General features: G+C 41.7%; 2 protein-coding genes across 2 annotated transcripts; one reads left to right on the top strand and one right to left on the bottom strand.

Moving 5' to 3' along the window:
• Window positions 1-341: 341 nt before the first annotated feature.
• Window positions 342-3201, top strand: ndufa5 (NADH:ubiquinone oxidoreductase subunit A5). The gene is made up of 5 exons (XM_068717142.1): window positions 342-432; window positions 1209-1253; window positions 1394-1510; window positions 2595-2660; window positions 3002-3201. The coding sequence occupies exons 1-5, from the start codon at window positions 412-414 to the stop codon at window positions 3101-3103; spliced, it is 351 nt and encodes a 116-aa protein (XP_068573243.1). The 5' UTR covers window positions 342-411; the 3' UTR covers window positions 3104-3201.
• LOC137877471 (conserved oligomeric Golgi complex subunit 5-like) lies at window positions 2999-27542 on the bottom strand. The gene is made up of 16 exons (XM_068717408.1): window positions 27459-27542; window positions 26103-26262; window positions 25087-25199; window positions 24895-24972; window positions 19616-19697; window positions 16206-16410; window positions 14906-15067; window positions 14153-14252; window positions 13860-13970; window positions 10892-10954; window positions 9242-9345; window positions 7165-7402; window positions 6903-6979; window positions 5898-6024; window positions 5581-5660; window positions 2999-4220 (listed from the first exon to the last, which is right to left on the bottom strand). The coding sequence occupies exons 1-16, from the start codon at window positions 27540-27542 to the stop codon at window positions 4094-4096; spliced, it is 1911 nt and encodes a 636-aa protein (XP_068573509.1). The 3' UTR covers window positions 2999-4093.

Raw genomic sequence — 27542 nt, 5'->3', positions numbered from 1 at the left:
TTGGACATACTGGCTGAGGGGCGTCGCCGGTCCAAATTCTAGGGGGCGCTAGAGAGCCATTTATTTACACACAAATATGCAACCTATATCTCTGTATATATTCACCAGGCCTGACAAGTGTGCAAAATTTGGTGAGTTTTCGAGTATGGCAAGTCTCCCAAACATGTGCCCGATGTACTATGCGTATTCGAATTTCAATAGGGCCTTCGCGGCCCGACGTTGTCGGTTGCTTGGGCCCTAATTAACAAAATAATAATTGGGCCTCTTTTCACTAAGCTATGGATAATCACTATTTATATGGAAGGTACAATAAAGACACCGGGCCTCCGGGTCTACTGGAGATTGTCTCCCAGCACAAGAATCGCTGACGTCATATTCAGTGGACGGAAGTCGAGCTGACAACAGAAAAGAATGGCTGGGCTACTGAAGAAGGTACGAGTAGAGGTCATGATTTTTGTCAGCGGTAGAAAGCAGCGCAGTAAAGACTGCAGTACACACGGAGTCATTGTTGTTGGCACTACATGGCCTGACGGGGGACTAACGTGGTTGAGTGAAAACGAGACGCTGCGTTGTTAGCTGGGTTAGCTAGCTAGGTTAGCTAGCTGGGTTAGCAGTGTGTCAGGCTGCTAGATCAAACGGAACACGGCTCTCTACAGGTTGCTCTTACTCTAGACTAAAGCAGCAGCTCAGCATTATGTTACGATAACAAAGTCCTCCTTCACACTGCAAACATGGAATAATTACAACTAGCGATCAGTTAGTTTAGCATTACTAGATACCGTGCCCAGACCCTCTGCTGTTATTCCATAGACTCTGGAGCTAGTTTAGTTATCCAACGTTGTTTAAAATTAATAATAGTAATCTACTTTCAAACGTTTGTAGAACATGATGAGGTGTAACTAACTTAACTAGCGTTAGTTTGTAGGTAACACTGATCATTGATGTCATTGGTTCTACTGTCTGTCTATCCAGCTGTTACGTCATTGTTGTTAGGGGAGCACAGTCACGTCACTCCTCCAGTCTGATCACCACCACCTCTGTCCACTTATACAAATTATTGATTGTTGGCTTTTACAATACTTGAGCTGAGCTTGTTATATGTGCTACTTAAAAAAAAAAAAAGAAACGTCTGGTATTTCTTGATTTGTTAAATTATTACATTTCCCTGGATCCATATTCATAATTACGTTGTCCATGTTCTCCTCCAGACGACCGGCCTGGTCGGCCTCGCCGTGTCCCACAATCCCCATGAGGTGAGCAGCAGACCAACCATGATCACATGACGCCACAAATACAGTCCATCGTGGCTCATCAGCCCTCACTGGTCAACACTAGAGGGCATTTAGTGAAATGTGTTTGTGCCACCGTCTGATGTGCTCTGGTCTTCTCTCAGCGTCTGAGGATTCTGTACTCCAAGATCCTGGCATCACTGCAGACTATGCCACAGGACGCGGCCTACAGGAAGTACACGGAGCAGCTGGTCAGCGAGAGGTTCAACCACGTCAAAGCGGTGAGTGAGTAGACTGTCTGTGTCATGAAGCAACACCTACTCAGTGTGGCTCTCATTACCCAACGTCCCTCAGTCACTTCTAGTTTACTGTAGTGTTCACATGACAGGGTTCTGACTTCAGCAGAATCATCCGGACCATGAGTGACTATTTTATGACATGAAACTGTGAAACCTGCAAGGAAAGATGTTATAGAAGCAGAAAAAGATATAGATCATCACACTAGGCCAATCAAATTAGAATCAATAGAAATTGTAGAAATATGGAAAGTAGAAGCAATTATTGTAAGTCTGTTAAAATAATTTGACAACATATTGAGTGTTATTGTTATGATGAACTCACTGTTATGAATGTGACATACATGCCTTCATATTTGAAGTAAGTGTTCTACTGAGAAGAAATGAACAGCTCAGTTTTATCTTCTAATAAACATGGATTCTACTGATTTATGGATTGTCTCTTACATATTAGTCCCTGTCATGACTCTGATCCAGTGAGGGGACTAGTCAACCTGTTAAACATGGTTGTCTACCCGGGTAATAGTAAGATGGTTTCATGCTGAAACTAAGTTAGACCACAGAGCCAGCCAACCCCTCGTGGTGTGTGTGTGTGTGTGTGTGTGTGTGTGTGTGTGTGTGTGTGTGTGTGTGTGTGTGTGTGTGTGTGTGTGTGTGTGTGTGTGTGTGTGTGTGTGTTGAAAGTGTGTGTGTGTGTTGAAAGTGTGTGTGTGTGATGAAAGTGTGTGTGTGTGTGTGTGTGTGTGATGAAAGTGTGTGTGTGTGTGTGTGATGAAAGTGTGTGTGTGTGTGTGTGTGTGTGTGTGTGTGTGTGTGTGTGTGTGTGTGTGTGTGTGTGTGTGTGTGTGTGTGTGTGTGTGTGTGTGTGTGTGTGTGTGTGTGTGTGTGTTCATATGATGAAAGTGTGTGTGTGTGTTCATATGATGAAAGTGTGTGTGTGTGTGTGTGTGTGTGTGTGTGTGTGTGTGTGTGTGTGTGTGTGTGTGTGTGTGTGTGTTCATATGATGAAAGTGTGTGTGTGTGTGTGTGTGTGTTCATATGATGAAAGTGTGTGTGTGTGTGTTCATAGGAGGCTGATGTTGAGAAGCTGGAGAAGAAGATAAACTGTGGGCAGATTGAAGAAGTTATTTTTCAGGTAGGTCGATGATAGTACGTCTTCATTTCTTGATACACATTCAAATGTTGAGCTAGTTCTCATTGAGACATGAAGCCTAAACAAACTAGTTGTACTTCATGTTAAAGTTTAGAAGTGATGATCATACATTGTGTCTATTGCACTACTTCACACTACTATGTTTGTATCTTGTTCTGTATCAGTTTATTATATTATATTCACTGCACTGTATATAGATGGATGCCAGATAGGTGTCTTATTGTGAAGGGTTGTTAGTCTGCCATTGAAGGCATCATTTAATCAGCTGATCAAAGAGTGTGTGTCTGTCTGTCGTGTGTCCTCTGTGTGTGTCCTGTGTGCAGGCGGAATGTGAGCTGGCTCTGTCCAGGAAGATGTCTGAGTGGAAACCATGGGAGCCCCTGACAGAAGAGCCTCCTCCCAACCAATGGAAGTGGCCCATCTGAACCCACTTTGTAAACTGCTCATGTCATACCGTCTGTGTGTGAGATCCATACCTCTGCTTCTAATGAAGTCCTGTACAAATAAAAGTCATGCAAACATTTCCCCGTTTATTCTCAGAGTCTTTGATGAACTTGACAGAACTTCTATATACACCATGAGTCCATTACATATTCACAAAATACTGGTTCTTCAGTTTAAATATTGTGGAAGAGATACTCATATGTATCCATGTGAGGATAACAAAGCCCTTCATATGACCAGCAAACAGTCATTGCATTCAGCTTTCCACAGAGATCAGAACTGGATAATAAAGTGTTAGCTGTAATATTTCAGTAATATAATTAAGGGTGTCACGAATTTGATTCTAAATCAAAAAGCGATGGAAATAAGCTTTGGACGTCGTCCTTTGAAGACATGCGCAGGAGCCTATTGCGTCACGACGGCGTGCTGCTGCAGTCTGAGACGACGGAGAACCGACCTCCTGCTTCCCTGTGAGCTCAACATTTGACCACATGGAACATTGTGTGTGCGGTACAGTCCAAAAGAACATATCCATCATGGTACCACATGGCATCTCTTTCCAAGACATTTGAAAATGTAAATGACAGCGCTGAAAAAAAGAGTTTTAATCTAATAGTGAACTAAAAATCAAAAGTCAAATCTAAATGTGGCACCCCTAATTAAAGTGGACACGTTTTATGATATTCAGCTCTGCTCACTCAAAGATAAATCCAGTTAATGTGGCAAATCCAAATGTTTAGTTCATCATGAGAATTACAGGTAAAAACTTCAATCTACAAATATCCATGTACCCCTCCACAACAAAGTGTAATAGTATGAAAGATCACCTTTCAGCTGGAATAGAGCCGCTACAGTCATAAATAATGATGGAGGCCTTTTATACGAATGCATAATGACATCCACAACATCCTCTGCCTCCATGTACCCTCGAGCACACTTCATGCTCAGATACTAGGACACCCGTGTCCTCTTCAGGCTCGGATGTCCTGTGAGCCACTGGTGGCTCTCTGTAACAGCTGGAGCATGATGGGATAGACGGGAGCAAACTCCTTCCCCTGGCGAGCCCTCACCGACTGTACATAGCCTTCCAGAGCGCCCCTTAAAAGGAGAACAGAAAACAGCACAGTTGTTGATTATGAACAGCTTTCATCTCGTAATAACTGAAACAGATCTTTCAATGTACTGCATGCTTTGCCATGGGAGTGATTGTATCACACATCTCAGAGGACAGACTTACACAGTCTTACTGGTGGCATTGAGATCACTGGTCTGATTTGAAAGCGTTTTGTTTTGGATGTGAGATTAACCGTTGTGCTGAGCTGCATGTTGGTTAAGATAAAGACCTGGTCAGTTAAAAACTCCGTATAGAGAAATGTGAGTTAGCAACAGTCAATAACTAAACAAACCAGAGACAACCTTTGGACAAGCATTACAGTTCACCACCAGAGGCTGATCATTCACCACAGATCACGTCGCAGTGAGGTGAGAGTCAGTGTTACATTGTGTTCTCTGAGCTATGTTGTCATTCATGGGATGGATGGTCGAGCACAGAGGTATTCTATTAAAGTTCAGAGAGGTCCAGTTAGAGAGAATGTCCTCATTGAAGGTCCAGAACATCACGATAATGTCTAACTTGTTCTGTGATTTAGAGCCATATATATTGAAGTAGCCAACAGTTGTATTAACGTCTGTATGTAGTCAACAACGGACTGACACTTAAAATATAGAAAGTTCAATTTATTAATATCGCAAATTTAACTGAATGAATTTATAAAATAATAAATAAATGTTCTTCTCATTTCAAGTAAAATAAGGGCTGGATTAAAAAAATAAAATAACAGAAAGCTTTTGAAAAATGTGCATCTTAAAATGAAGTATTTCATTTTAGAAAAAGTAATTTCACTGAATTGCCCTGCAGCTTTAAATTCAGTTCATTCAGGTGAAGTGATGTCAACCAAAACATATTCTATCTTCTAACAAGATAAATCTGTGAGCATGATCATTATGTGTGGTTATTAAACCACTTGTTTCAGCTCTATTCTCTCTGTTAACATCAATGTTGGTCAGTGAATTCATGTGTTAGGATTCTGATCATATTGGACTCTTAGACTGTTTATTATCTGTGACTTCATTTCAGATGTGAGTGGATACTCGATTGGCTGAGCAGCATCACGTGATGTGATTTACAACACATGTGATTGGTCGGTGTGTTTCCTGGACCGTTGAAAGAGTACCGTAAAGACTGGAAAAGCTGCGCCAGTTAAAATAGAAGTGCTCCGTCAAAATTAAACAATTCTCAATTATCTATCGGTTTTAGGTCCAGGGTCCGGATACAACGGCGTCTGGGTCCGAACCCCAGATCTAGCAGGACAGGCAGACAGAGCCTTAGATGTGTGGTTTCTGTGATGTAGCAGCACACTGACCAATGAAAGGAATAAGCAAATGATAAGAAGGTCACCTGATGAGAGTGAGCCTGTCTCTCTCAGAGGGATGATCATCCTGCCACTGGGAGTAACGGGCGATGGACCACTCTGCTCTCTGTGGGGGAGAACACTTGTTTAGGAGGTACAGTCACACACACTGCAAATAACTGTTGGAAGTTAAGACTGGGTGTAAAGGTCAGGTTGGTGCATTTAGTTGTGATGGTTAAGGTTGGGATTAGGGGCTGGGGAATGATGGTCCTCAAAAGAGACAAACCTGTGTGTGTGTGTGTGTGTGTGTGTGTGTGTGTGTGTGTGTGTGTGTGTGTGTGTGTGTGTGTGTGTGTGCACTGGCCTGGTGAGGTGACTTAAGCTCAGACGGTGCTCTGGTGAAGAAGAAATGCAGCAGGGTGCTGTAGGGGATCAGGTCACCCACAGCTGGACTGCTGGCTATCAGCTCGCTGGTCTGAAACAGCAGCGGCCTGGAACACATAAAACACAATATAATATAGTGTATAATGGACACAGTCAGGCTTAAAGGAAAGGGAGAGGGAACATCTGAAACCCAATATAAAATGAATGCCGGTATGATTTATTGATAGATTTGATAACTGGCTTTAAGATTGACAGTTGATTGTGATTGGTTGGTGACCCCTGCTCTAGAAGTGAGCAATGAGTTTTAAAGTAAAGCTGGGTTTACCTCATTGATCCTGTGCTTATTTGTTGAACTTTGACACAAAGCAAATAAACCCGCTTTTCTGCTATAATGAGAATGTGGTTTACTTTGTTGAACTGAGCCTTAAATACTAACTGGCTCCTGTTGAAAAGTAATCAGTAAGATTTATTTATAAAGCGCTTTTCACAGACATTAGTCACAAAGTGTTAACAGGAGCAGAATTACAAACATAACAAACACAATGTGACCATATAGGGGCCAATAATTCACATTAGAAATGCACAAAAAGCAGAAAGTACAAAATTAAAACATGGTTTAAAAGCAGGCCTAGGATGTGAGTTGTTACCCAAAGGCTAGTCTGAACAGGTGTGTCTTGAGCTGATTCTGGAATGAATTCACAGAATCTGAGAACCGTAGGGGTGCAGGCAGAGCATTCCACAACCGTGGTGCTACTGCCTCAAAAGCTCGGTCACCACGGGTCTTAAGGAGAGCGTGTGGGACAGACAGATAACTTCACATGTTTGACCTGAGAGAGTGGGCGGGTGAATAAGGGTGAAGTAGTTCAGCCACATATGTAGGAGTCTATATGCCACATCTGCCACATCGCTGCTACAAATCAACAAAATCACAGAGGACAAATGATTGTGGTGAGCGTTGGTCTTAATGATACACAAGTGTTCACACCTGAATGAGCGCAGCATCCTGTAAGGTTTCCCCAAATCAGACACTCTCCTGCACAGAGGAGCCACTGCCATCTCCATCTGACACAGAAATACACACAGACAGCAATCAAAGATCAGCATAGAAACAGAGCCATACATTTCAGTGTGGTGAATGACAATGGTATTTTTTTTTTAATCATCTGTCAACCTTCCTGTACACAAGGGGCAGTCTAATCAGCCTGGGAACAGTGTGAACACATCCGCCTCAGACGGAGCTCCCTCACCTGTGCAAAGTCAGCAGCCAGCCTCATCTTTCCACCCTCTCCCAGCGGGCGCAGCAGGCTGGTGTGGCGGATGAACAGCTCGATGGCCCTCTGAGCGAGGGACTCTGTGCTCTCATAGATGAAGTCCACACACTGGAAGTGTCTGAAGTAGTCAGCCATCACTCTAGAGATGAAGCCCTGCAACTCCTTCATGTAGAGTGAGCACGGAACATCTGGCTTATCAGGGCAGGACAGAGGCCTGCCAAAACACACGCACGCGCACGCGCGCACGCGCGCACGCGCACACACGCACACACACACACGCACACACACACACGCACACACACACACACACACACACACACACACACACACACACACATTAAAATAGGTTCACTTTATAAGTGGATGTTCTGGCCTAGCTACGGAGAACAAAACACATGCTAAATCATACATCCTGCAAGGATCTTCTTCACTTCATTATCATTTTCAATGTTGATATAATACCAGAGTTGCAGTGCTGTTCCAGCACTGTCCAAGACCCTGTCCAAGCAGAGGAAGATCAAGGCACAAAAGAGCAACCTGAACCCAGCCCATCACGACCTGCAGTGAAAAAGAAGATCCAGAAGCCAAATCCATTGATCAAGTGGCCAAAAAGCTGACCTCTGCAATATCTTGGAGGAGGCAGAAGGAAAGTGATCAACTAGTCAGAGAGAGAACGCAGCTGAAGAAACAATGGATGAAGGCTACAGAGGACAAGGCAGGCATAAACCTGTTGCAGTTCGGAGCACGCATGCGGCACTAAGGAGACCTGAGAACCTGGTAAAGAATTGCAGGAAGGACTGGACAAGAGCAAACTTCCACAAAGATCCTTTCAAATGTGTGAAGGGTGTCTTCACAAAAGAGAAGAGTAGAAGTCTCTCAGTGTCAAAGGCAGACCTTGAAAAACATCTGGTGATGTCCTGCACGGACAACCGATGACACAAAGAGATCATCCTCCCTCTCCACCAGTCCAGCCACGGGAACACACCAACCCGCCGAGTTTGAGCGAAGTGTGCAGGGCCTCATCAGCTCCAGGGCCCCACGGAGCCCCTTTCAGGCTGTACAAAAATGCAAACACAAAATGGCAACATCCGGAAGAGTGAGTCATGGCGGCCGTACAATCTCTCCACTAGCCTTAACCTTGGCCATGGAGGTGATCATTAGACAATCTCGGTGGGTGGATGGTGGACAGGCAATAAGACCTGTCAGAGCATACATGGACGCCCTCACAACACTCAACAGGACCATGGCTTGTACTGTACCTCTGTTGAGAAAGCTTCAAGACAACATCAAACTGGCTTGGAGGAAGATCAAGCAGAGCAAGTCCAGAATCCTCTCCATTGTCAAGGACAAGCTGTCAGACCAACGCTTCCACATCGGCAATGAGACTACACCTAACTCAAGGATGTAGAGCAAGTAGATCAGCTCAGGAAGAGCGCCGTGAGCAGCCTTGAGAGCATCGAAAAGAACCTTGCTTCCTGGCAAGTTGAAGCTCCTGTGCATACACTTCAGGCTCCTTCCACGTTCATGTGGCCACTAACTTATATGAAGCTCCAATCCCGAGGGTGCAGGAGCTGGAGAGGCTTAGCAGCTCATATGCAAGAGATGGCTTGGTCTTCCCAGGAGCCTGAGTAGCATAGGGCTGTACAGCAAAGGAGTCCTAGAACTACCAATCTCCATTCTCACACAGGAGAACAAGTCGGCCAAATAAAATGTCTTTAGATACAAACACAGGACTGTTTTTGAAAGAGGTGAAAACTGACCCTAAAATAGATTTGAATGTTATAAATACAATTATAATGGATGCATGTCACCAGGGCAATAACACAATACATAAAATAACCCTAATTAGAATCAGAGCTGACATGAAAACTAATTTGGTTCAGTAAATGTCTGCTGTCAGTTGTCAGTTAGCCTGGTGAGGCCGGTTAGTGAGCAGCTGTCCACTCTGTTGACAGACGGGCGTTTACCGACGAAGGAGTCATTCTGGATCGGTGCAGATCAAGTCTGGCTTACGTTTCGCTTCCAGTACGGATTCCCAGTCACTGTTGCTTACCCTGAAAAGTCTTCTTGGTGTAGCGTGATGATGATGGCCTCTATGGAGTCACTCACTGACTGCAGGAGAGGCTGCACCGCACTGCTCATCAGGACCTGCACTCCCTGAATCAAAAATGAGGGCAACAAACAAAGTAAGACTTCTCTGACTAGACATTCTGTCAAGAATATACAATGGAAATAGAAGCAGAATAAGAGCACACCTAACTCCAAAATCAAATCCCATCTCCATCAACATCTGCTGAAATTCAATATCTGATCGTCTACATTGTATGTGCCAATGAGTTTGTGTCTGTGTGTGACAGGAATTTAAACTCTTACGGACTACAGCAAAAAATGTCTTCACCAAACGACAGGTTCGCTAACGAATAAGTCATTTTTAGTTAATGACCATGTACCCATGACCTGGACTTCACCCTACTGACTGAGATCTGGCTGGATAGAAACACTATTTAAGACCTTCCAGCTTTAAGTTCATCCAAACTGCTAGATGTGACAAGAGAGGCTGTGGAATAGCTACTGTCTTATTTAACATAGGTGCAAAATATCAACAAAGGTAGAGTTCTATGCTCCACTGCTTACAACGCAAGTCAGCATTCACCCATTCATACACTGGTGGTAGAGGCTTCCATAAAAGGTGCCACCTGCTCATCAGGAGTGATAAACATCCAGAAAGCAATGGCTCAGCCATCCCTAGTAATTTGGAGTTCAGCATCTTGCCCAAGGACACTACAACATGAAGACTGCAGGGGACAGGAATTGAACCACAGACCGTATGATTAGTTGACAACTGCTTTGACTCCTGAGGCGCCCCAACAAATACAGTTAATTCAAGAGACAGCTGCACTCATTCTCACTTGAACTTAAGTCTGAATGTCATCTAGTTCTAGACCTGGAATAATGCTTATAGTTGGGGCTGGCTCAGGTTTATAGTTAGGGCTGGCTCAGGTTTATAGTTAGGGCTGGCTCAGGTTTATAGTTGGGGCTGCTCAGGTTTATAGTTGGGGCTGCTCAGGTTTATAGTTGGGGCAGGCTCAGGTTTATAGTTAGGGCTGGCTCAGGTTTATAGTTAGGGCTGGCTCAGGTTTATAGTTAGGGCTGGCTCAGGTTTATAGTTGGGGCTGGCTCAGGTTTATAGTTAGGGCTGGCTCAGGTTTATAGTTAGGGCTGGCTCAGGTTTATAGTTAGGGCAGGCTCAGGTTTATAGTTAGGGCAGGCTCAGGTTTATAGTTAGGGCTGGCTCAGGTTTATAGTTAGGGCAGGCTCAGGTTTATAGTTAGGGCTGGCTCAGGTTTGCCTAGGACCAGCCCCTAGATTTGCTGCTATAGGCCCAGACGGCCGCGTGTCATATCTTGTACAAATTGTGAAGCCCTCTGAGGACTTTCTAACGCACAGTTATGATAAAAGGTTTTGAGCTTCAGGCCTTTTATAAATTGACAACAAGTTCCATTACAATAAAGTAGACGTTGTTTTCTGTGATTATGTTATAGCAGTGATGCAGCTGTCAAAATACAAAGTTCATCTTCTACCATACAAGTGTACATAAGGAAAGTTTGCGTCATAATGATAGTCGTAGCTTTCATGATAAATATACAAACTTGAATGCCAAATTAAATTAAATTATGAATTCAAAAGCTGTTTGCTGTGATACCTCCAAAGAAGAAGAGAGAGCCTCTGCAGCCACTGGTGGACATGACGCCAATCCTAAAATAATCTGCAAATACAAAAGAAAGGAAATCAAAGATTTAGAGGAAAATAAAGCAAAAAAGAATGATGAACTATATTTGTACAGCACCATAAAATATAATACAGCTCAAAGAAGTCTGCATCAAGGGGTGTAAAAAACATCAAAGTCACACACAACCAGGGAGAAACAAAAACATCTGATTGGTTCACGCTTCATCGCATCATTGGAAAGCTGAAAAAAGTCACGCAGCGACAGGTGTGTTACACTGTGAAAGTGAAATAGTGAATTGCTGGAGTACCTCTTTAATCTCAACTGGTTGTCATACATCCAAATTGCAATAAAGCAGTAAAATGACGTATAAACAGTCTGTTAAAAATGTTTTAAACTGTTGGGAACATCGGCACTAGAGATATGCAGTCGTTGGTGTCATCTGCATAGGTCGGAATTTTAATACCATGTTGTTTATTTTAGGATTTTCTCAGACTTCCAATTTTTTTTAATGTCTAAACTGTGGATTCCAATTTCTTTTGAAGAACTATAATAATATAATTTGTCTCTAGTCGTTTTTTAGCAATAAAGTTGCTCAGGAAAGTTGCAACATTGAGCAAGAAAATTGCCAAGTTGGCAACACTGTGTGTGTGTGTGTGTGTGTGTGTGTGTGTGTGTGTGTGTGTGTGTGTGTGTGTGTGTGTGTGTGTGTGTGATACTAGTCAGTCAATATCTATGCCGCTGTTTGTACAAGGTGAGCCATCGAGAGGTGCATGCATGTAAATTTGACCGGCACAGAATTGGCTAAATCAACTGACGGGCCAATCAAAGGTTCTGGCCGGTCAAATTGAAAATGATCTGATTCCGGTCACCAGCTGATCGATCGGTGCATCTAACAAAGAAACCAGTTGAGGGCCATTGCAGAAACTAACTACACGTGTCAAGAAAGGACAGCAAAGAAAGAAGCTCTTTAATTACGTCTATAGAGCTTCTTCACTTGATGAAAGGGAGATTTGACAGTGGTCTAAAGTTATTCAACACAGATCGGTCCAGAATATTTTTAGTAGAGAGATTTAGCTATTGCTAAATAATACAAAAACGTCCCGCACTAAATGTATCTCTTTTTGATTCCCTATTTAACATCCCGTCTTTGTCCCTCCTTCCGCCTGTCTGGAATAAATCTCACTCTGTTTTTACACAATCAAATTTGAAAGACTTGAGGTTAAATATTTATTCTGGAGTAATCTGTTTTTTGATGCTATCAATCAGCCCGGCTGCTGTGCCAGGACACACCATACATGTTTGATGAAGGACACTGAAGGAACACACTGCACCCTGCTTTTCTTTAATCTCCTTTGCTTCTTTCCATGTCCATGCATGTGTGTGTCCACGCCACATCTCTATGCATTAGAAAGGTAAGCGTCCAGTTACACACACACACACACACACACACACACACACACACACACACACACACTTAGAACGCTGTGTGGGCTAATGTGTGCGATGAAAAATGTAGTTAACTAATCTACCAACTACACACTGGAACCATGCTACCATTGATAGAAAAGCGCAGTAAACCACACTGATGCTATCTATTCTAATCTCATAGCTACATGCAAACGTATGCAAAACATCTGAAATTCATTAAAGCTGATTCAGCTAGTAGCAATAATCCATTGACAGCCTCTAATCCGCTCACTCATATTTGAGGCCATGCTTTCTTTACAGAATGCAGCTCGTTGTTGATGGTGTGTGCAGTTGAGAAAGCTAAAATGTGTATTTGCATAAAGATCAATAGTACCTACATGTCTTGCACCTTGTTATGTAATTGTGATGACAGTTGAATATGTTGACCCCGTGTCTGAATAAGCAGAAGAGTCACGATGGAAATCTGACATGGTCGAACATCTATACATTTGTGTATGGCTTTCAACAGGGCACCACTGAGAGCATGAAGATGAAGACATCACCTGCACGAGGTAAAAGAAACAACACACGCACCAGAACACCAGATGTTTCTCAATCAGTCTCTAAAATGTTTTCCTCTTTTTAGTGCAGTGCAAAAGACCTCCAGTCCCTCCCTATACTTTCAAAATATTGAATTTTATAGAACTTTTGAAACTATGAATATTCAGCACAATTCTTTTATTTTCGTTTGCTTTATTAGTATCTTGAAAATATTATTGAGGGCAGCATCATTGCCTTCATTTGATTGGTTCCAGCAGAGCGGTAAACAGGAAACAAAGGCCCCCAGCCAGAAGAGAACTGAAGAGCTTTTATGGAATGCACGTTACCCACTCGCACACCACGAGGAACAAGTATAGAGCCTGTTGTGGCTCCAGAGGGAGCTGCGTGTGTAATCTGATGATTGTCCTCAAGTAAATCTCTGACTGGTCCAGTTGCATTGTGGATAATGTATGCTCCAGATTCGAACAAGGAAGAAGAATGTGTGGAATAAAAAAAAGATAGTATCTCTGATTCTGCTGCATTGTAGTACGACATGTTGAATTACTGCCACACGCTGACGCGTCATCAGTATGACCACATTTGATATGTACGACGGTGGATGTCAGCTAACAAAACGCAGGAATGAATGCATCTTTTATAGATGGTAATGTTTACTGGTTTGTCTGGAGGCTACTGGTTCTTCAGTTAAGAATTTCATAAGCATGTACATCACATATCAAATTCTTTTTAAACACTTTCACAATTCTTATAAAGTGGGAAAGCAAGCTTAACATCAAAATCACTAAAGATTATTGTGGTGAGATCTTCGTGATCAAATGAGAAAAATGACCACACTGCCACAGTGCTGTAGTAACATTTCTCTCTAGGTCTGATCATGACTGTTGAAGTTATAAAGTTACTGCATTCTTGACATAAGCAAACACTTTTGCAGGTGTGTTTGTTCAGTAGAAAAGTATTTCTTGCAGCCTCCTACCTTGGCGATGGCCTGCTGCAGACGATAGAGGGAGTTGACCACAGTAACATTCCTCCTCTGGCCCTCTGTCAACGGACCAATCACCTGACTGGCCTCCCCCTGAGTGCACAGCTGCAGACAAAGGGACACACAGAGAGCCGGTGTATGGTATGTACACAGGATACACACAACAGTGTTGATTTACCTATCCATTTGGTTGTGTTATGGACACATAGTGGGTTAAGAAGAACTGAAATCCTTTTCATTCAGAATTGTAGACTGACCAACAAGCACACACATCATGCTGTACACACCAGTTGTTCAGACTTGACACAGAAGAGTTGGACGGTCTTGGCAGCATTCTTGGACACAGCCAGAGAAAGCTTTGGATCCACTGACGCCACATTCAGCTCACTGAAAACACACAAACAAGACATTAAAGTAATGTAACCTGGAAAATTATCATGTGTAAGCTTGCAGTTCAACTGTTGATTTAGAGCATAATGTTTTAATCAATAATGATTCATCTCGCATGTTTTTTTTTTTAATATGGGTACCAAGTGTGTATTTGCAGGTTAATAATGTATTTTTTGGTCAGATCATGAAGACAGAATGAGAAAGAGCTACATTTAGTACATAAATGTATATACTTTTTCTTGACAGCAGTAACATCATCTTTGTCATCATCATTTTCAATCATCATTGAAAACACATTAAAGCCTCATTTCACTGTTAATAATGCAAATAGTTTAATATTTTACCATTACATCCTGATACTAATACATTCAGAAATATCTGTAATTTGTGAACAAAATTATAAATGACATTTCACTGTGTCATTATCGGTGTTTTTAGATAAAGTTAAACATGGCTGACATTTTAACTGAGAATAGCACTGCATCAGTGAGGGGAAACAAAAGCTAATGGTTCAAGCACAACTCTGGTCTCAGGTACTGTTTGTATCCTTCTTGCATTGCCATTTTGAGTCCAATTGCTCTTGTATAGCTTGTAATTTTATTTGATGTACTTATATTCATGTATTTTGGTTTCTTTCTCTATGTGCTTGCCTGCTGATGGTCTTGATGATGCTGTCCAGCTCGTCGTTGGAGGCAGGGTTGCGGCCGCCCATAGGGAACACGAGGTTGATGGGATCAAACAGGCGAGAGAGGGACTTGGAGAGGTAGGCGGCCTCGTACGGCTGCAGAGAGTCCTTCAGAGCCTTCTCTGGGCTATATATACAGACACACACACACACACACACACACACACACACACACACACACACACACACACACACACACACACACACACACACACACACACACACACACACACACACACACACGCACGCGCGCAAAACTTAACCGATGTGCATGTTAAGATATTAACAGACAAGAAATGTTTGAGAAACCATTAGTAATATAGATATGGTGACTGAACAGATAAAGACTTCCACTCAGCCATGATAGGCATCAAGATCAGATAGCATGACTTGACTTTTAATTATTGTCTCATGTTGACTTATTATATCCTCTAATTGGCTTGAATATCTGCGCTGACATTTATTAATGGAACACCTAAAGTGCAGACATAAATGTCTCAACCTATTAAGATTCAGCGCACACATGCTACAAGAGAGGTGTGTGTGTGTGTGTGTGTGTGTGTGTGTGTATATGCATGCACTGTATTCAACGTCATTATCTCATGACTCAATATCATTATGATAGAGGATAGAGGGAGAAACTGTTCAAACAGTGTATCGTTGTGAAGTGTTATATCTTAACAAAACTAAAGGAAAGAAACTCTTCAAAAAGTTCAAAGCTGTAAAAAGCGCAGGTATGTTTTCATCAGTGCTTGTGATGTGAGATGTGTTTCTGACATTTCTCCATGCGAGGGTGTTCCTGTCGTGTTTTCAGCCAGCAGCTTGACTGACTGCTGCGTACAGGAACTCTGTTGTCTAACATATGTGCTTACCAGTGCACATGCTCCCGTGATTCATGTTCATACAAGGAAACACTTTGTTTCTGTCACTTCTTCACTCCCTCTCCATCCACCTGTTACATCTCTCCTTTGTTCCTCAGTGTTCCTCCTCCTCTGCTCCTGCTTCGTTTCACAGTTCTCCTCCCACCTTCTTCTCATTCACTGTCTCTCCAACTACAGATGCACCGATCCCTTTTCTTCTCTCCTGACACCAATTCCACTACCTAGACTTAATAGGGTCAATGTTCTGTGTGTAAAGTAACACAAGGCTGGGATTCTACACATCCCTTCTTAAAGCTAGTGTAGGCAATGTATTTTAGAAACATTTGAAAACATACAAGTGCATGTTCAATAATATCATATATATTATCTAATGTGTCTGCTTACTTGTAGTCCTGTTTTCCATGTGTGAAGAGGTCCTGGCTGTCAGTCTCTGTGGCGGTGATGTCCAGAGACGTGTCCATTCCTCCGCTGCTCGTCAGCGCCCCCTGCAGGCTGGCGCTGTACTGCTGCAGGCGGCGCCACAGCTCGTTGTACAGCTGCAACAGCTTGGGATACTCTCCCTCCATCGCCTGCTTTAGGAAGGACGAAGCTAGAGAGAAAAAAGAGGCAGTGAGGAAACTATAGTGATTCTGACGAGAGCAAAGAGTGAGCAAAGTCAAAAGGAAAAATGATGTGTAAACAGAACATTTAAGAACTTATTACACAGCCTGTAGACCTGAAGAAAAGACCTCTCATTCCATTTTCAACAAACCTGGGCAGATTATATGGGATTTTAACGGAAAAGTTCAACATTTTATCGGACAGTGACCATATTTAAACGTCTCTGTTAGCTGTAGAGACCTGTCAATCACAGTAAGCCCGCCCTAAAGCATACCCTGCTTTATGGTCTGTTTGACTCTAAATGGATCATCATTTACTAAATGAACATCATGCTGTATTGAAGAAGACTTTAAACTAGAGATTGAGACCATAAACTAATGTTTACAATGTTTACTGAGGTAATATATCAAGAGAGAAGTAGAGTCATTTTCTCATAGACTTCTATACAACCAGAGGATGTCAATCAGGATGTCCCCTGATGGACACTAGAGAGAATGCAAGTTCAAGACCATTCAGCATTTGTTTCGCTTCAGAACCGAAGGTTGCCGCCTGGTGTTAAGCCAAGCTTAGCATAAAGAGGGGGAAAAAGCTAGCTGGCTCCGTCCAAAGTTCAAAAGTATTTCAACCCATAAAGCTTTCTAATTTCATCTTGTGTGTTTGATATATACACCAACAGAAATGTAAAAAATTATAATTTGTGGTTTAGGTGCTGGAATAATTTCTTTTGAACAATATTGTATCCACCCACCTAGCACTCCAGCTACAGTGTAGGTTACTTGATATGATGGTACCAAACCTGGCAACCTCACTGGGATGACAAGACTCCAGGAAGCTGCATTTATTTATCATTTATTATTTATATATATATATATATATATATATATATATATATATATATATATATATATATATATTCTAACCTATAATAAATTATTGATTTGGAACAATTTGTGGGAATACCCACTGGTTCCTACTGGAGATGTAAAAAATGGCTTACAAATATATAGTTTCTTAGGCCCAGTAAAACCATGTCTCTACAGGAGGAAATAGTGCATTTTTTGTGAACCATTTTCAGCGGCGGATTAATTCACATTTTGTTCTATTGAGTATTCATAAGAGCAGGACGATGTGTGTGGGATTGAGTCAAAATAAAGTGCAGTGTGTGATGAAGGAACATGTCACCAGAGCAACAGTGAGGCTCACTGATGTGTTTCTAATGGAGTTCTATGGACAGGGCAACCATGACATAAAATTAAAGGAAAGGAGGAAGAAGAAGAAGAAAAGCGATACTGAGGACAATCAGTAATCACTTCTCTAATTAACAAGCATCTCATCCTTCCTTATTTATTTCTGTTCCAGAATATCTTCACCACACAGCTTGCGTGTACACACACACGCACGCACACACACACACACACACACACACACACACACACACACACACACACACACACACACACACACACACACACACACACACACACACACACACACTTCAGTTTGAAGCCAAATATGTTAGCAAGCAGCCAAAACCGCCTCCCCTGTTCTCACTTTGTTATTCCCTGTAATCAGACAACTCTACTGAAACGCCTCCATAAGATCTGTGTGTGTGTGTGTGTGTGTGTGTGTGTGTGTGTGTGTGTGTGTGTGTGTGAGTGAGTGAGTGAGTGAGTGAGTGAGTGAGTGAGTGAGTGAGAAAAAGAAAGAGAGAGAAAGAGAAAAACAGAGAGAGAGAGAAAAATAAATGTCATTGTTCGTATTCTTAAGTCTTCCTTTTTTCCTTTTAATTCGTTGCTTTATTTCTCAAATGACTAGACAGACTCCGGTGAAATGGAGGAACAAGAGAGGGATGATTGAGGAGGTGAAACAACAGCAGCTCCCATTTAGAGCAGGTTCCAAATGGTTCAATTCCTCAGAGTCTCTTAACTTCAAAATGATCGATTTACCTTATTGATGCCTTTGTGCTGTAACTGGCTTAGCTTTGGGGTTCTCATTCTTTAGGTTTGTTTTTATGTTGGACTTTAGCAATAGCAGAAAAAGATGTTGGAATGTGTGAATGCTAAATCCCCAATATGTGTCTACAATATTTGGCACAGTGTGTTATTAAATTAGTGTTTTAGCGCTTTATATGCTGTATTATGCTTTTTTGGTTGTTGGTGAAACAGAAAACAGAAAGCATAGCCAGAGTCTGATAATATCTGTACAAACCTGCACTGCATGCTATGTAGCATCTTTCATTATGTTTTCATGCGATCTCTTCAGCAACAGTGGATCCCTAAGTTATAGCAACATTCAACAATTGTCCCAGTTGCTAAGACTAACCCCCTGCGACATTAAATGATTGCAGGCTCGTAGTAAATAGTCTGTACTTGTATAGAGCGTTTCTAGTCTTTGACCACTCAAAGCTCTTTTACACTACATCTCATCATTCACCCATTCACACCCATTCCATACACCGATGGCAGGCTACCTGTAGTGTTGACATCTTTATTATGAAGACACTCCGATCCTGGAATTGGGAAAAATAATTTGAAGTAGTAAAGCGGTATTCTCGCACTCAGATTGGTAAGGGTGTGGGACAGATGTGTCCTGCTTAACTCGTACAATTTAAAGACGGTTTGGTGAATCCTTTCAAAGTTGAAATAAATTTGAATTGGACCAGATTGTTCAGATGATTCCATAAACAATCAACAAGAGATAAGTTGGCGCCTTGGTAAAATGGTATTTTTGGACCTAACAGGGACTTGAACTGGTGTCCACAAGTGTTACCTATATATATATATATATATATATATATATATATATATATATATATATATATATATATATATATTGAGCTATTCACATTTTTACAGTCTCTCCTCTCTGCTCTGTGTTCAGCAGCTTGCAGTTCTGTCGAAGATTCACTGAATTGTTGTCGCATGACTAAAGTGATGCGGCATTATGTGGCAATAATGGCTTCCTGGTTGCGCCGAGGAGCTCCGTTGCTTCCTCTGACGGAATCGCTCGTCACACATGATTTGTTCAGTGACCGTCGGCCAGATGAAAGTCTGACCCTAATGACGGTATTCACAACGTCTGGCTGTGATAAACGTTCTAGTTTTGGTGATTGTTGAAAGTAAAAATGTTTTCCCATCCCGCCGGCGGGTTTTAGGGTTCAGAGGGTTAAGGAAAAGGAAACGGAGCGTTCTTACCTTCAGTTGCTCTTTGAAACTCCTCACTAAGTGTGTTGGTTACATCATTCCAGAAGGTGTAGAGGATGTCAGGCTGTCCATCCTGTCGGGTAGACAGAAGAGAAAGGCCTTGTGAGTGGCAGGAGTTGGCGAGTTGATGGGAAACACCTGCTGACTCTTACCACCTGTTACCTGATCAACCATTGCTGTTTGTCTGACTGCCTATTTAAGTTTCTTTAAGTTACAAATCGAATGTGCTGATGATGGTCCTGTGAACAAGTATTCACTTTTCTTTTATGTTTTTGTAATACATTTATCATTTTTGTACTAATCTCAACATCTGAATGCACTACAGAGATGTGAATGAGGAGAGTAGTTGTTAAGATGGAGATACAAGCAGAGAAACCTAGCATTTTGGTGTTTTATACAATTGTGTTGTAAACAAACTGAAATTTGGTATCAGACGGAAGCTGCATTTTACAAAACAATAACAGCTGAGGTGAACACTCCTTTTGCGTACTAACTGAAATTTGTGTTGATGTGCAAAAATTACTACAAAATAATAATTTTGAAATTGAAACAAATGATCCTGAATAATAATTGCATTCACAATATGAAGTCAAGTCCTTACAATGCTCATTATTCATCACAATCATCATCAATACTGCTATCACTGAGGTAGTCAGTGCAGACATCCTTCATCATGGACCTTCTGTCTGAACATTAGATGGAGCAAACTCAAAGCCCGTGAAAAACTAGTAATAGAGACCAACACAGACCCACAGGTCAGCACACAGAGCCTGACTAAGGAAAGTGCTTTCATTATTTAATGGGATCGGACATGTGTGTGTGTGTGTGTGTGTGTGTGTGTGTGTGTGTGTGTGTGTGTGTGTGTGTACCCTCTAATAATCCATTAGAGAAGCCTGTTGCAGGTCTGCTGCCCAGCTGTCTGACCTCTCCTGCCATCCACTGCATCATCACTTCCTCCACTTTCTCTACCTTCACAAACCTCTGTGACTCCATTTTTGTTTCTTAACGGACTAACTGCACGTGAGTGGAAAAGAAGTGAAAAAACAGATGGTTATGGTGTGGGGCTTCTTTTAGAGGCTCGGTCTGGATTTGTTAGTTCCAGTTAAGGAAAAATCATAATGCTACCGCATACCTTGGTGTTTTAGACAATAGTGTGCTTCCAACTCTGTGTCAACAGCTTTTCAACATAACGATGTGATTGTTAACAAAGACAGCTTCATAAAGTAGCTGGATGTAGCCTGCACTGAGTCCTGACCTCAACCCCATACGACACCTTTGGGATGAACTGAAACTTGGATTGTGAGCCAGACCTGATCACCCAACATTGGAGTCGGACCTCAGTGATGCTCTTGTGTCTGAATGAATCCCTGTAACCAGCTTCTACGTCTAGAGGAAAGACTGAAACCGGAGGAGTGGAATATTAGCAGATTAATGGTTTTACAATGATATGTTCATGGCAAATGGATGGTAAATAGACTTCAATTTATACAGCGCCTTTCTAGTCTTCCGACTACTTAAAAGCGCTGCACACACTACTTTTCACACATGTTCATACACTGATGACAGAGGCTGCCAAACAAGATGTCGTACTGCTCATGAAGAGGAAGTGTCACCAATAGTTTTAGCATAACAAAAAAAATGTGTGTAGCACATATACAATGTAAGAATAAGAACAAGAACACAAATGAAGAGGTACTACAGATGAGGGCCTAGACGTTAAGTGAGATCTCTCAGACTTAAAGAAGGGTCTTAACAAATCAGAGATGGCAGCAGGAGCCTGATCAAACGAAGGTCTCACAATCTGAAAAGTCAGTTGTAAAACCAGAAGCCTGGCAGCAGGTACTGGACTAATGCGGTCTCATCTCTGGGAGCGTGCCTACAGCGGCGTTTTGTAAAAACAGTAGATGCAATAATCAAACCTGGAGGAAATAACAGAACAAACGATGTTCTGTCCATCAAACTACCGATGGCGTCACTGGCTTTCAAAGAAGAAGAGTTAGTTTGTCTCTCCCTGTAGAATGAGTGGGAGGTGCTATTACATGAAGAAACTATGACTGCAAGTCATAATACATAACATCGTCTGCCTAATAATGAGTTACAGCTTATTTTTCACAATCCACATCTCAGTTGTGTGAATGCTTCTTCTGATCTTCTCCGCTAATGTGATGAGCTTTGATCAGACATGACTGCTGACAGTAGGACAATGTGACACATGGGACTCTCGTCCATAACAGTGAAGAGCGATAGTGCAGCTGCACTGCTGTGGAGCCGTGCATTTAGACATGTCATTAGGTCTCCAACTCACACATCATCGCTGGGTAATTGGTGAGAGCTTTGTTTCCATAGTAACAGTCTCCCGCTCCGATGTGTACTAGGTTTCTGTGAGGCAAGAGACTCAGACGTTGACGATAGTCGTGAGGATGTGTAAATGGCTGCCATGATGCTACATCTACTATTACCACTTTCTAAAATACAACTGTTATAAAACATTCAACAAAATTGTTCAAGCAATTTCATATCTTTTTACATATTTGAACACATTTTGCTCTGCTTTGCATTTTAAAGGCCAGCTCAGATCTGTTTCAAGTCTATCTTAATACTAGGATTGTAACAATATGCGTATTGGTATAGAACCATTTGGTGCCTTCAGTTCACTACGCCCGTGACCCAAACTGCTGTTTATGTCTACTACTCGCACACACAAAACAGGAATTCTTTGGCACGAGTTTTACCTGGAAAGTTTCAGGTGTGCACCAGTTGCTGTAAGCCATAACAGAGCTGTGGCATGCTAGTTGGTTTAGCCCGGTTAGCAGGGTTAATCAAGCTGAACACACCACAATCTGTGACAAACTGTATGCTGACAGTTAAACTGAAGTTGGGTATATACGTATATGGATACACACGGAACAAAAAGAAATTGGACTGGACAGCGAGTCCTTCCCTCCACTGCGTTCATGCAGAGTCTAAGTCAATTCTAAGTAACTAATGCTTTAGATCAGGGGTCACTAAAAGGCAGACCGCGATACGGACCCAGACGCCGTTGTATCCAGACCCAGGACCTAAAACCTATTTTATTTTGACAGAGCGCTTCTATTTTAACCGGCGCAGCTTTTTCAGCCTTTACGGCACTTATTCAGCGGTTCAGGAAACACACAGACCAATGCAGTGTAAATCACATCACGTGATGCAGCTCAGCCAATCAAATCTGGGTATTCTGACACGTTTCCTGACTCCAGTGAGATGTAGACACACAGGGGAGAGACGAGGAAAGAGAACGAAGAGCAGGAGAAATATTACGCAAGTCAGAGAAGTTTCACATGACGTTCTCCAAAAAGAGAAAAGTGTTCAGAGAGACCAGAGAGATCAGAGTCTTTAACCAAGAATGAACAAAACTCTTATTGGTTAATTCTTCCCACGGACAGTTTAAAACCAGTATGTCTCATGTGTTCAGTTTAAAACCAGTATGTCTCATGTGTTCAGTTTAAAACCAGTATGTCTCATGTGTTCAGTTTTAAACCAGTATGTCTCATGTGTTCAGTTTTAAACCAGTATGTCTCATGTGTTCAGTTTTAAACCAGTGTGTCTCATGTGTTCAGTTTTAAACCAGTGTGTCTCATGTGTTCAGTTTTAAACCAGTATGTCTCATGTGTTCAGTTTTAAACCAGTGTGTCTCATGTGTTCAGTTTTAAACCAGTATGTCTCATGTGTTCAGTTTTAAACCAGTGTGTCTCATGTGTTCAGTTTTAAACCAGTATGTCTCATGTGTTCAGTTTTAAACCAGTGTGTCTCATGTGTTCAGTTTTAAACCAGTGTGTCTCATGTGTTCAGTTTCAAACCAGTGTGTCTCATGTGTTCAGTTTTAAACCAGTATGTCTCATGTGTTCAGTTTTAAACCAGTGTGTCTCATGTGTTCAGTTTTAAACCAGTGTGTCTCATGTGTTCAGAGATCATGGCGATTATTAAAAGCAGTAATGTGAAGCGTCACTACGAGACAAAGCTCAACTCTTTTTAGTAAACGTATCCAATCACATCTGAAATGAAGTCAGAGATAATAAACAGTCTAAGAGTCCAATATGATCAGAATCCTAACACATGAATTCACTGACCAACAATGATGTTAACAGAGAGAATAGAGGTGAAACAAGTGGTTTAATAACCACACATAATGTCTATGCTCACTAATTTCTCTTATTAGAAGATGAGAAAAATATTATATTGTGGGTTTTTTTATTGACATCACTCCACCTGAATGAACTGAATATAAAGCTGCAGGACAATTCAGTGAAAATAAGCTTTCTAAAATGAAGTATTTTATATTAAGATGCACATTTTTCAAAAGCTTTCTGTTACGTCAGTTATTCTTTAATCCAGCTTTATTTTACCTGAAATGAGAAGAACATTTATTGATGCATTTCTATGTATTATTTATAAACCATCCAGTTCAATTTGAAAACTGTGAATAATAATTGTTAAAATATAATTGATGTGTACTTTCTATATTTGATTTGACAGTTGTTGGCTACACAGAGACGTGCAAGTTAGATATTGTAATGTTCCGGACCTTTGCCCGAGGAGATTTTCTCCATCTGGACCTTTTGGAATTTGAATTGAATACCCCTGCTTTAGAGTATCACTGCGTATAAGCGACCACACTCGACTAGAGACGAACCAGATTTAAAGCATATGGTTAATGTGCTTGAACCCTGCTACAATGTGCGTTCACATGTGTATTTAGTCAGTCTGTTGTGCAGCTCTGTATAAACGGGCATAAGCTACAGTCTTATGATTTATGACATTACAGAAATATCTGCTTCGGCTTATTTTTGTTATTTCAGCAGGTAAAAGTATTGTAAGCGGAAAACAATGATAATAGTTGTGCGCTCAGGGATAACAGCTATCATTGGTAACGCCTGGTTTCGTCCTTGCAGGCTACAGTATTGCTCTCGTCAGCAGAGATATTCTGAGCGTGATTTCAAGGTGCTCCCAGAAGTAATTTGGGTGTGTGGCTGTTTCAAAATGCCTGCGCGGCTCCTCTACATCAGCGCTCGTGGATCTCATTTGTGCTCGCAGATTTTTGACATTGAATTGTGTCATATAATTAAGCTGTCATGCATGCTCTAGTATGCTGTGTGGTTGTCTTATATTGAGAAACATGCAAATTCAGTCATACTAAAACCTTTTTCTTTAATAAATGGCCAGACTGGAGCCTTGTGACAGTTTTGATTGCACCTATAATTATTACATAAAACCAGAACAGTGGTGCCACCCACCTTGATGATCTCATCGATGAAGCACACATGAGTTACAGGGTCTCTCTTCTTCATCAGGACCTTCTGCAGATGTTGCACCTGGAAAGTATGCAGCACACCTAATCCATCAGTCCTGCTGCTTGGGTTTCTAAGTTGAATGAACTATTCAACACTAAATGTACAGTCAGTTAGTAGTCTCAGGGAGCTGAATACCTGTCTGCACGCAGCACATATCTGGTCCATCAATTTCTCCAGGTTGGTCCACAGAGCAGCACGGAAAGCTGCTGTGTTGCCTGGTGTCGGCAGCACTGCTCTGCCTGGTGCACCTGAGGGGACGAATTCACTGTCAGGTTTTTGTAGCATTTATGATTATTATACAAATGCAGCAGCAAATGAGAAATGCTTTTCTGACTGACACATGTGTCTTGAGATTTTCTTAAGATCATGATACATTTATTCAACTGCTATTGTCATATTTTGCTTACTATTATTATATTTTCTAAGGATAAGTCTGAAGTTCTTATTTTCATAAAATACAATTGAAAATACCAAAACCAACAGTGTATTAATCAATCTCTCAAGTCTTACTGACCCATCTGTGGTTCTAAGCTACAAGCTCATTGGTTCCTACTTTCAAATATAGTTTGTCACCCAGAGCAACACTGTGGCTCATTACAGTCGTCATATACATACAGGTACGCTCATGAACTCTGACCTCTGCGTTTAACCCATCTTTAGGAGCAGTGGGCTGCTGTGAAGAACCCAGGGAGCAACTTGGGTTCAGTTTTGTGAATCCAAACGCCAGCAAACTGAGCCACTGCCGCCCCAAAACAAAGTATATTTTGAATAGTTTTTGGATAAAAAGAATGGAGCTCTGTGGCACAGAGGAAGGAGACATATCAGACTTTGCTAATTTGCAATTTTTTGAGATATAATCCTCAAAATGTGGGTAAACCTAATTGTACCTGTGTATCTGAAAGTATCGTGTCCTTAATTAGAACAATGATGTGGCCGCTACATCAGAGCCACGAAAATAACTCACGCCCTCCAGCCAGAATTGACTATTCTCTGTGGCCATGGTATTATAATCTATTTTGGATCAAGCCAACTCATGAATTGGGTCAAACTATAAAATGTGATCCTCTTTCATCTTTTACAAATGAGGACAATGTATGCAGTGCGCCAGTGTTTCTCTGTGTGTATAACACCACATCCTCCTTGGGTCTTACCTCTGGGGTTGGTCGGCTGCGTCAGGCCCTTGATGTCCAAAGCACTAGTGATGTTGTCGTGTATGGTGGTCCTGTAACCCCCCACTACAGAACTGATGGTCGCTCTTAGACTGCCCAGGTTGTAGAAGACCTGCAGGGCCGTGCCGACCTGGGTCGGATTCTGACCGACAAACGGAGAGAGGAAGACAGAGGGAAAGAGAGGACGTGAGGTTGGCAGTTGTCTGTGGTGTTGTTTTAAAGAGTTTGATATCAACTCAATGGGTCTGGTAGTTTCAGTAGCAGCTGAAAACACACCTTTACCCATACATTGATTTAATGAGAGAGAGCTGTGGAAATGTGGCAAAGTCAAGACAAGAACAACAGAGGGAGAGGAGAGGAATAGCACTGCTGCACTTTGCACTGACTCCGTTATATTTGTCTACACTGTAAATGCTTCAAAGCATACTTTTCTTTGAATTGTTCGTTTTCTTAAAGAGGACAAACTCTTGAGTTACATTTCTACAGAGAAGTTATTAATAGATATCCTATTGAGCCCCACACACTGAATATGCTTATCCGTTTCAGGTCCAGAGTTAAAATACAATATTGCTATCAATGTCATGTCTGTGTGTTAAGTGTGAACAAGCACCTCTAAAGCTCACTGGTTAACATGAAAAGCAGATATACTGCATGTATAATAAGTACTGGGTGGATGGATGAACTCCTGTTCATCAAGAAACAGTTACAGCACATAATTCCCCTGTAAAACCACAAATAAAACAAATGAGATAGATGTTATTTACTGAACTTTAGATGTGACGATAGGTGTTTTTAAAATTTGGACAGAACCAAGCCAGCTACTTCCAACAGCTTCCAGTATTTATGCGAAGCTAGGCTAACCACTAAATTCACAGACATGAGATGGATCATGTTCTCATCACACTCTTATAATCTCACTTAATGGCATCCATTCACACACAACCTCACAAACAGCAGAAAAGAAACTGAATTTGCTACACAAGTAGTGCATTTCTTCAACTTGCATCAGGAGTAATGTAAACAGCAGGAACAATAATTCTCTGGTCAATATGGCCGACATCTTCACGTTCAAAATTTGACATCAGGGAAACAATGTCCATCAACTTTGACTGTGTTTGAGCCCCCAGCATCATTGAGTCCTGCTCTCCCGCTTACATGACTCTTAATGGCATGCTCCTCATTTGTTTATTTTGTAAGTGGTGCATCACGGGATGTAGCCATCTTTGAATCCTGCACTCTCCTTGCAGTCTGCCTGTCAAGTGCAACTTGATCCAGGATGCAACGATGGAACCACGTCTCTGTGAAGATGTGGGCACAACAGTCACTGACCTAATTTACTGGGCTAGCCTGTTTCTTCCTGCGACCGGACATTAGCCAGGAGCAGAGTGGTCCTGGTCTAACTCGCCGAGTTTTAGCTTTCAT

The sequence above is a fragment of the Cebidichthys violaceus genome, unplaced genomic scaffold, assembly GCF_023349555.1.
Source record: "Cebidichthys violaceus isolate CVI_PGR_0920_01 unplaced genomic scaffold, fCebVio1.0.p SCAF_21, whole genome shotgun sequence".
Lineage (NCBI taxonomy): Eukaryota > Metazoa > Chordata > Actinopteri > Perciformes > Stichaeidae > Cebidichthys > Cebidichthys violaceus.
Note: the sequence above shows the minus strand (reverse complement) of the source record. Positions and strands in the feature narration are given on the sequence as shown.

What these genes read in the sequence shown, in the direction of transcription:
- ndufa5 (XM_068717142.1), top strand. Translation starts at nt 412, where the DNA reads ATGGCTGGGCTACTGAAGAAG. An exon ending in TGGCTGGGCTACTGAAGAAG is followed by an intron (nt 433 to 1,208) that starts GTACGAGTAGAG and finishes GTTCTCCTCCAG; the next exon opens with ACGACCGGCCTGGTCGGCCT. An exon ending in TTGAAGAAGTTATTTTTCAG is followed by an intron (nt 2,661 to 3,001) that starts GTAGGTCGATGA and finishes TCCTGTGTGCAG; the next exon opens with GCGGAATGTGAGCTGGCTCT.
- LOC137877471 (XM_068717408.1), bottom strand. Translation starts at nt 27,542, where the DNA reads ATGAAAGCTAAAACTCGGCGAGTTAGACCAGGACCACTCTGCTCCTGG. An exon ending in AGGATGCTGCGCTCATTCAG is followed by an intron (nt 6,025 to 6,902) that starts GTGTGAACACTT and finishes TATGTGTTCCAG; the next exon opens with GCCGCTGCTGTTTCAGACCA. An exon ending in AGCTTAAGTCACCTCACCAG is followed by an intron (nt 5,661 to 5,897) that starts GCCAGTGCACAC and finishes TCTCCCCCACAG; the next exon opens with AGAGCAGAGTGGTCCATCGC.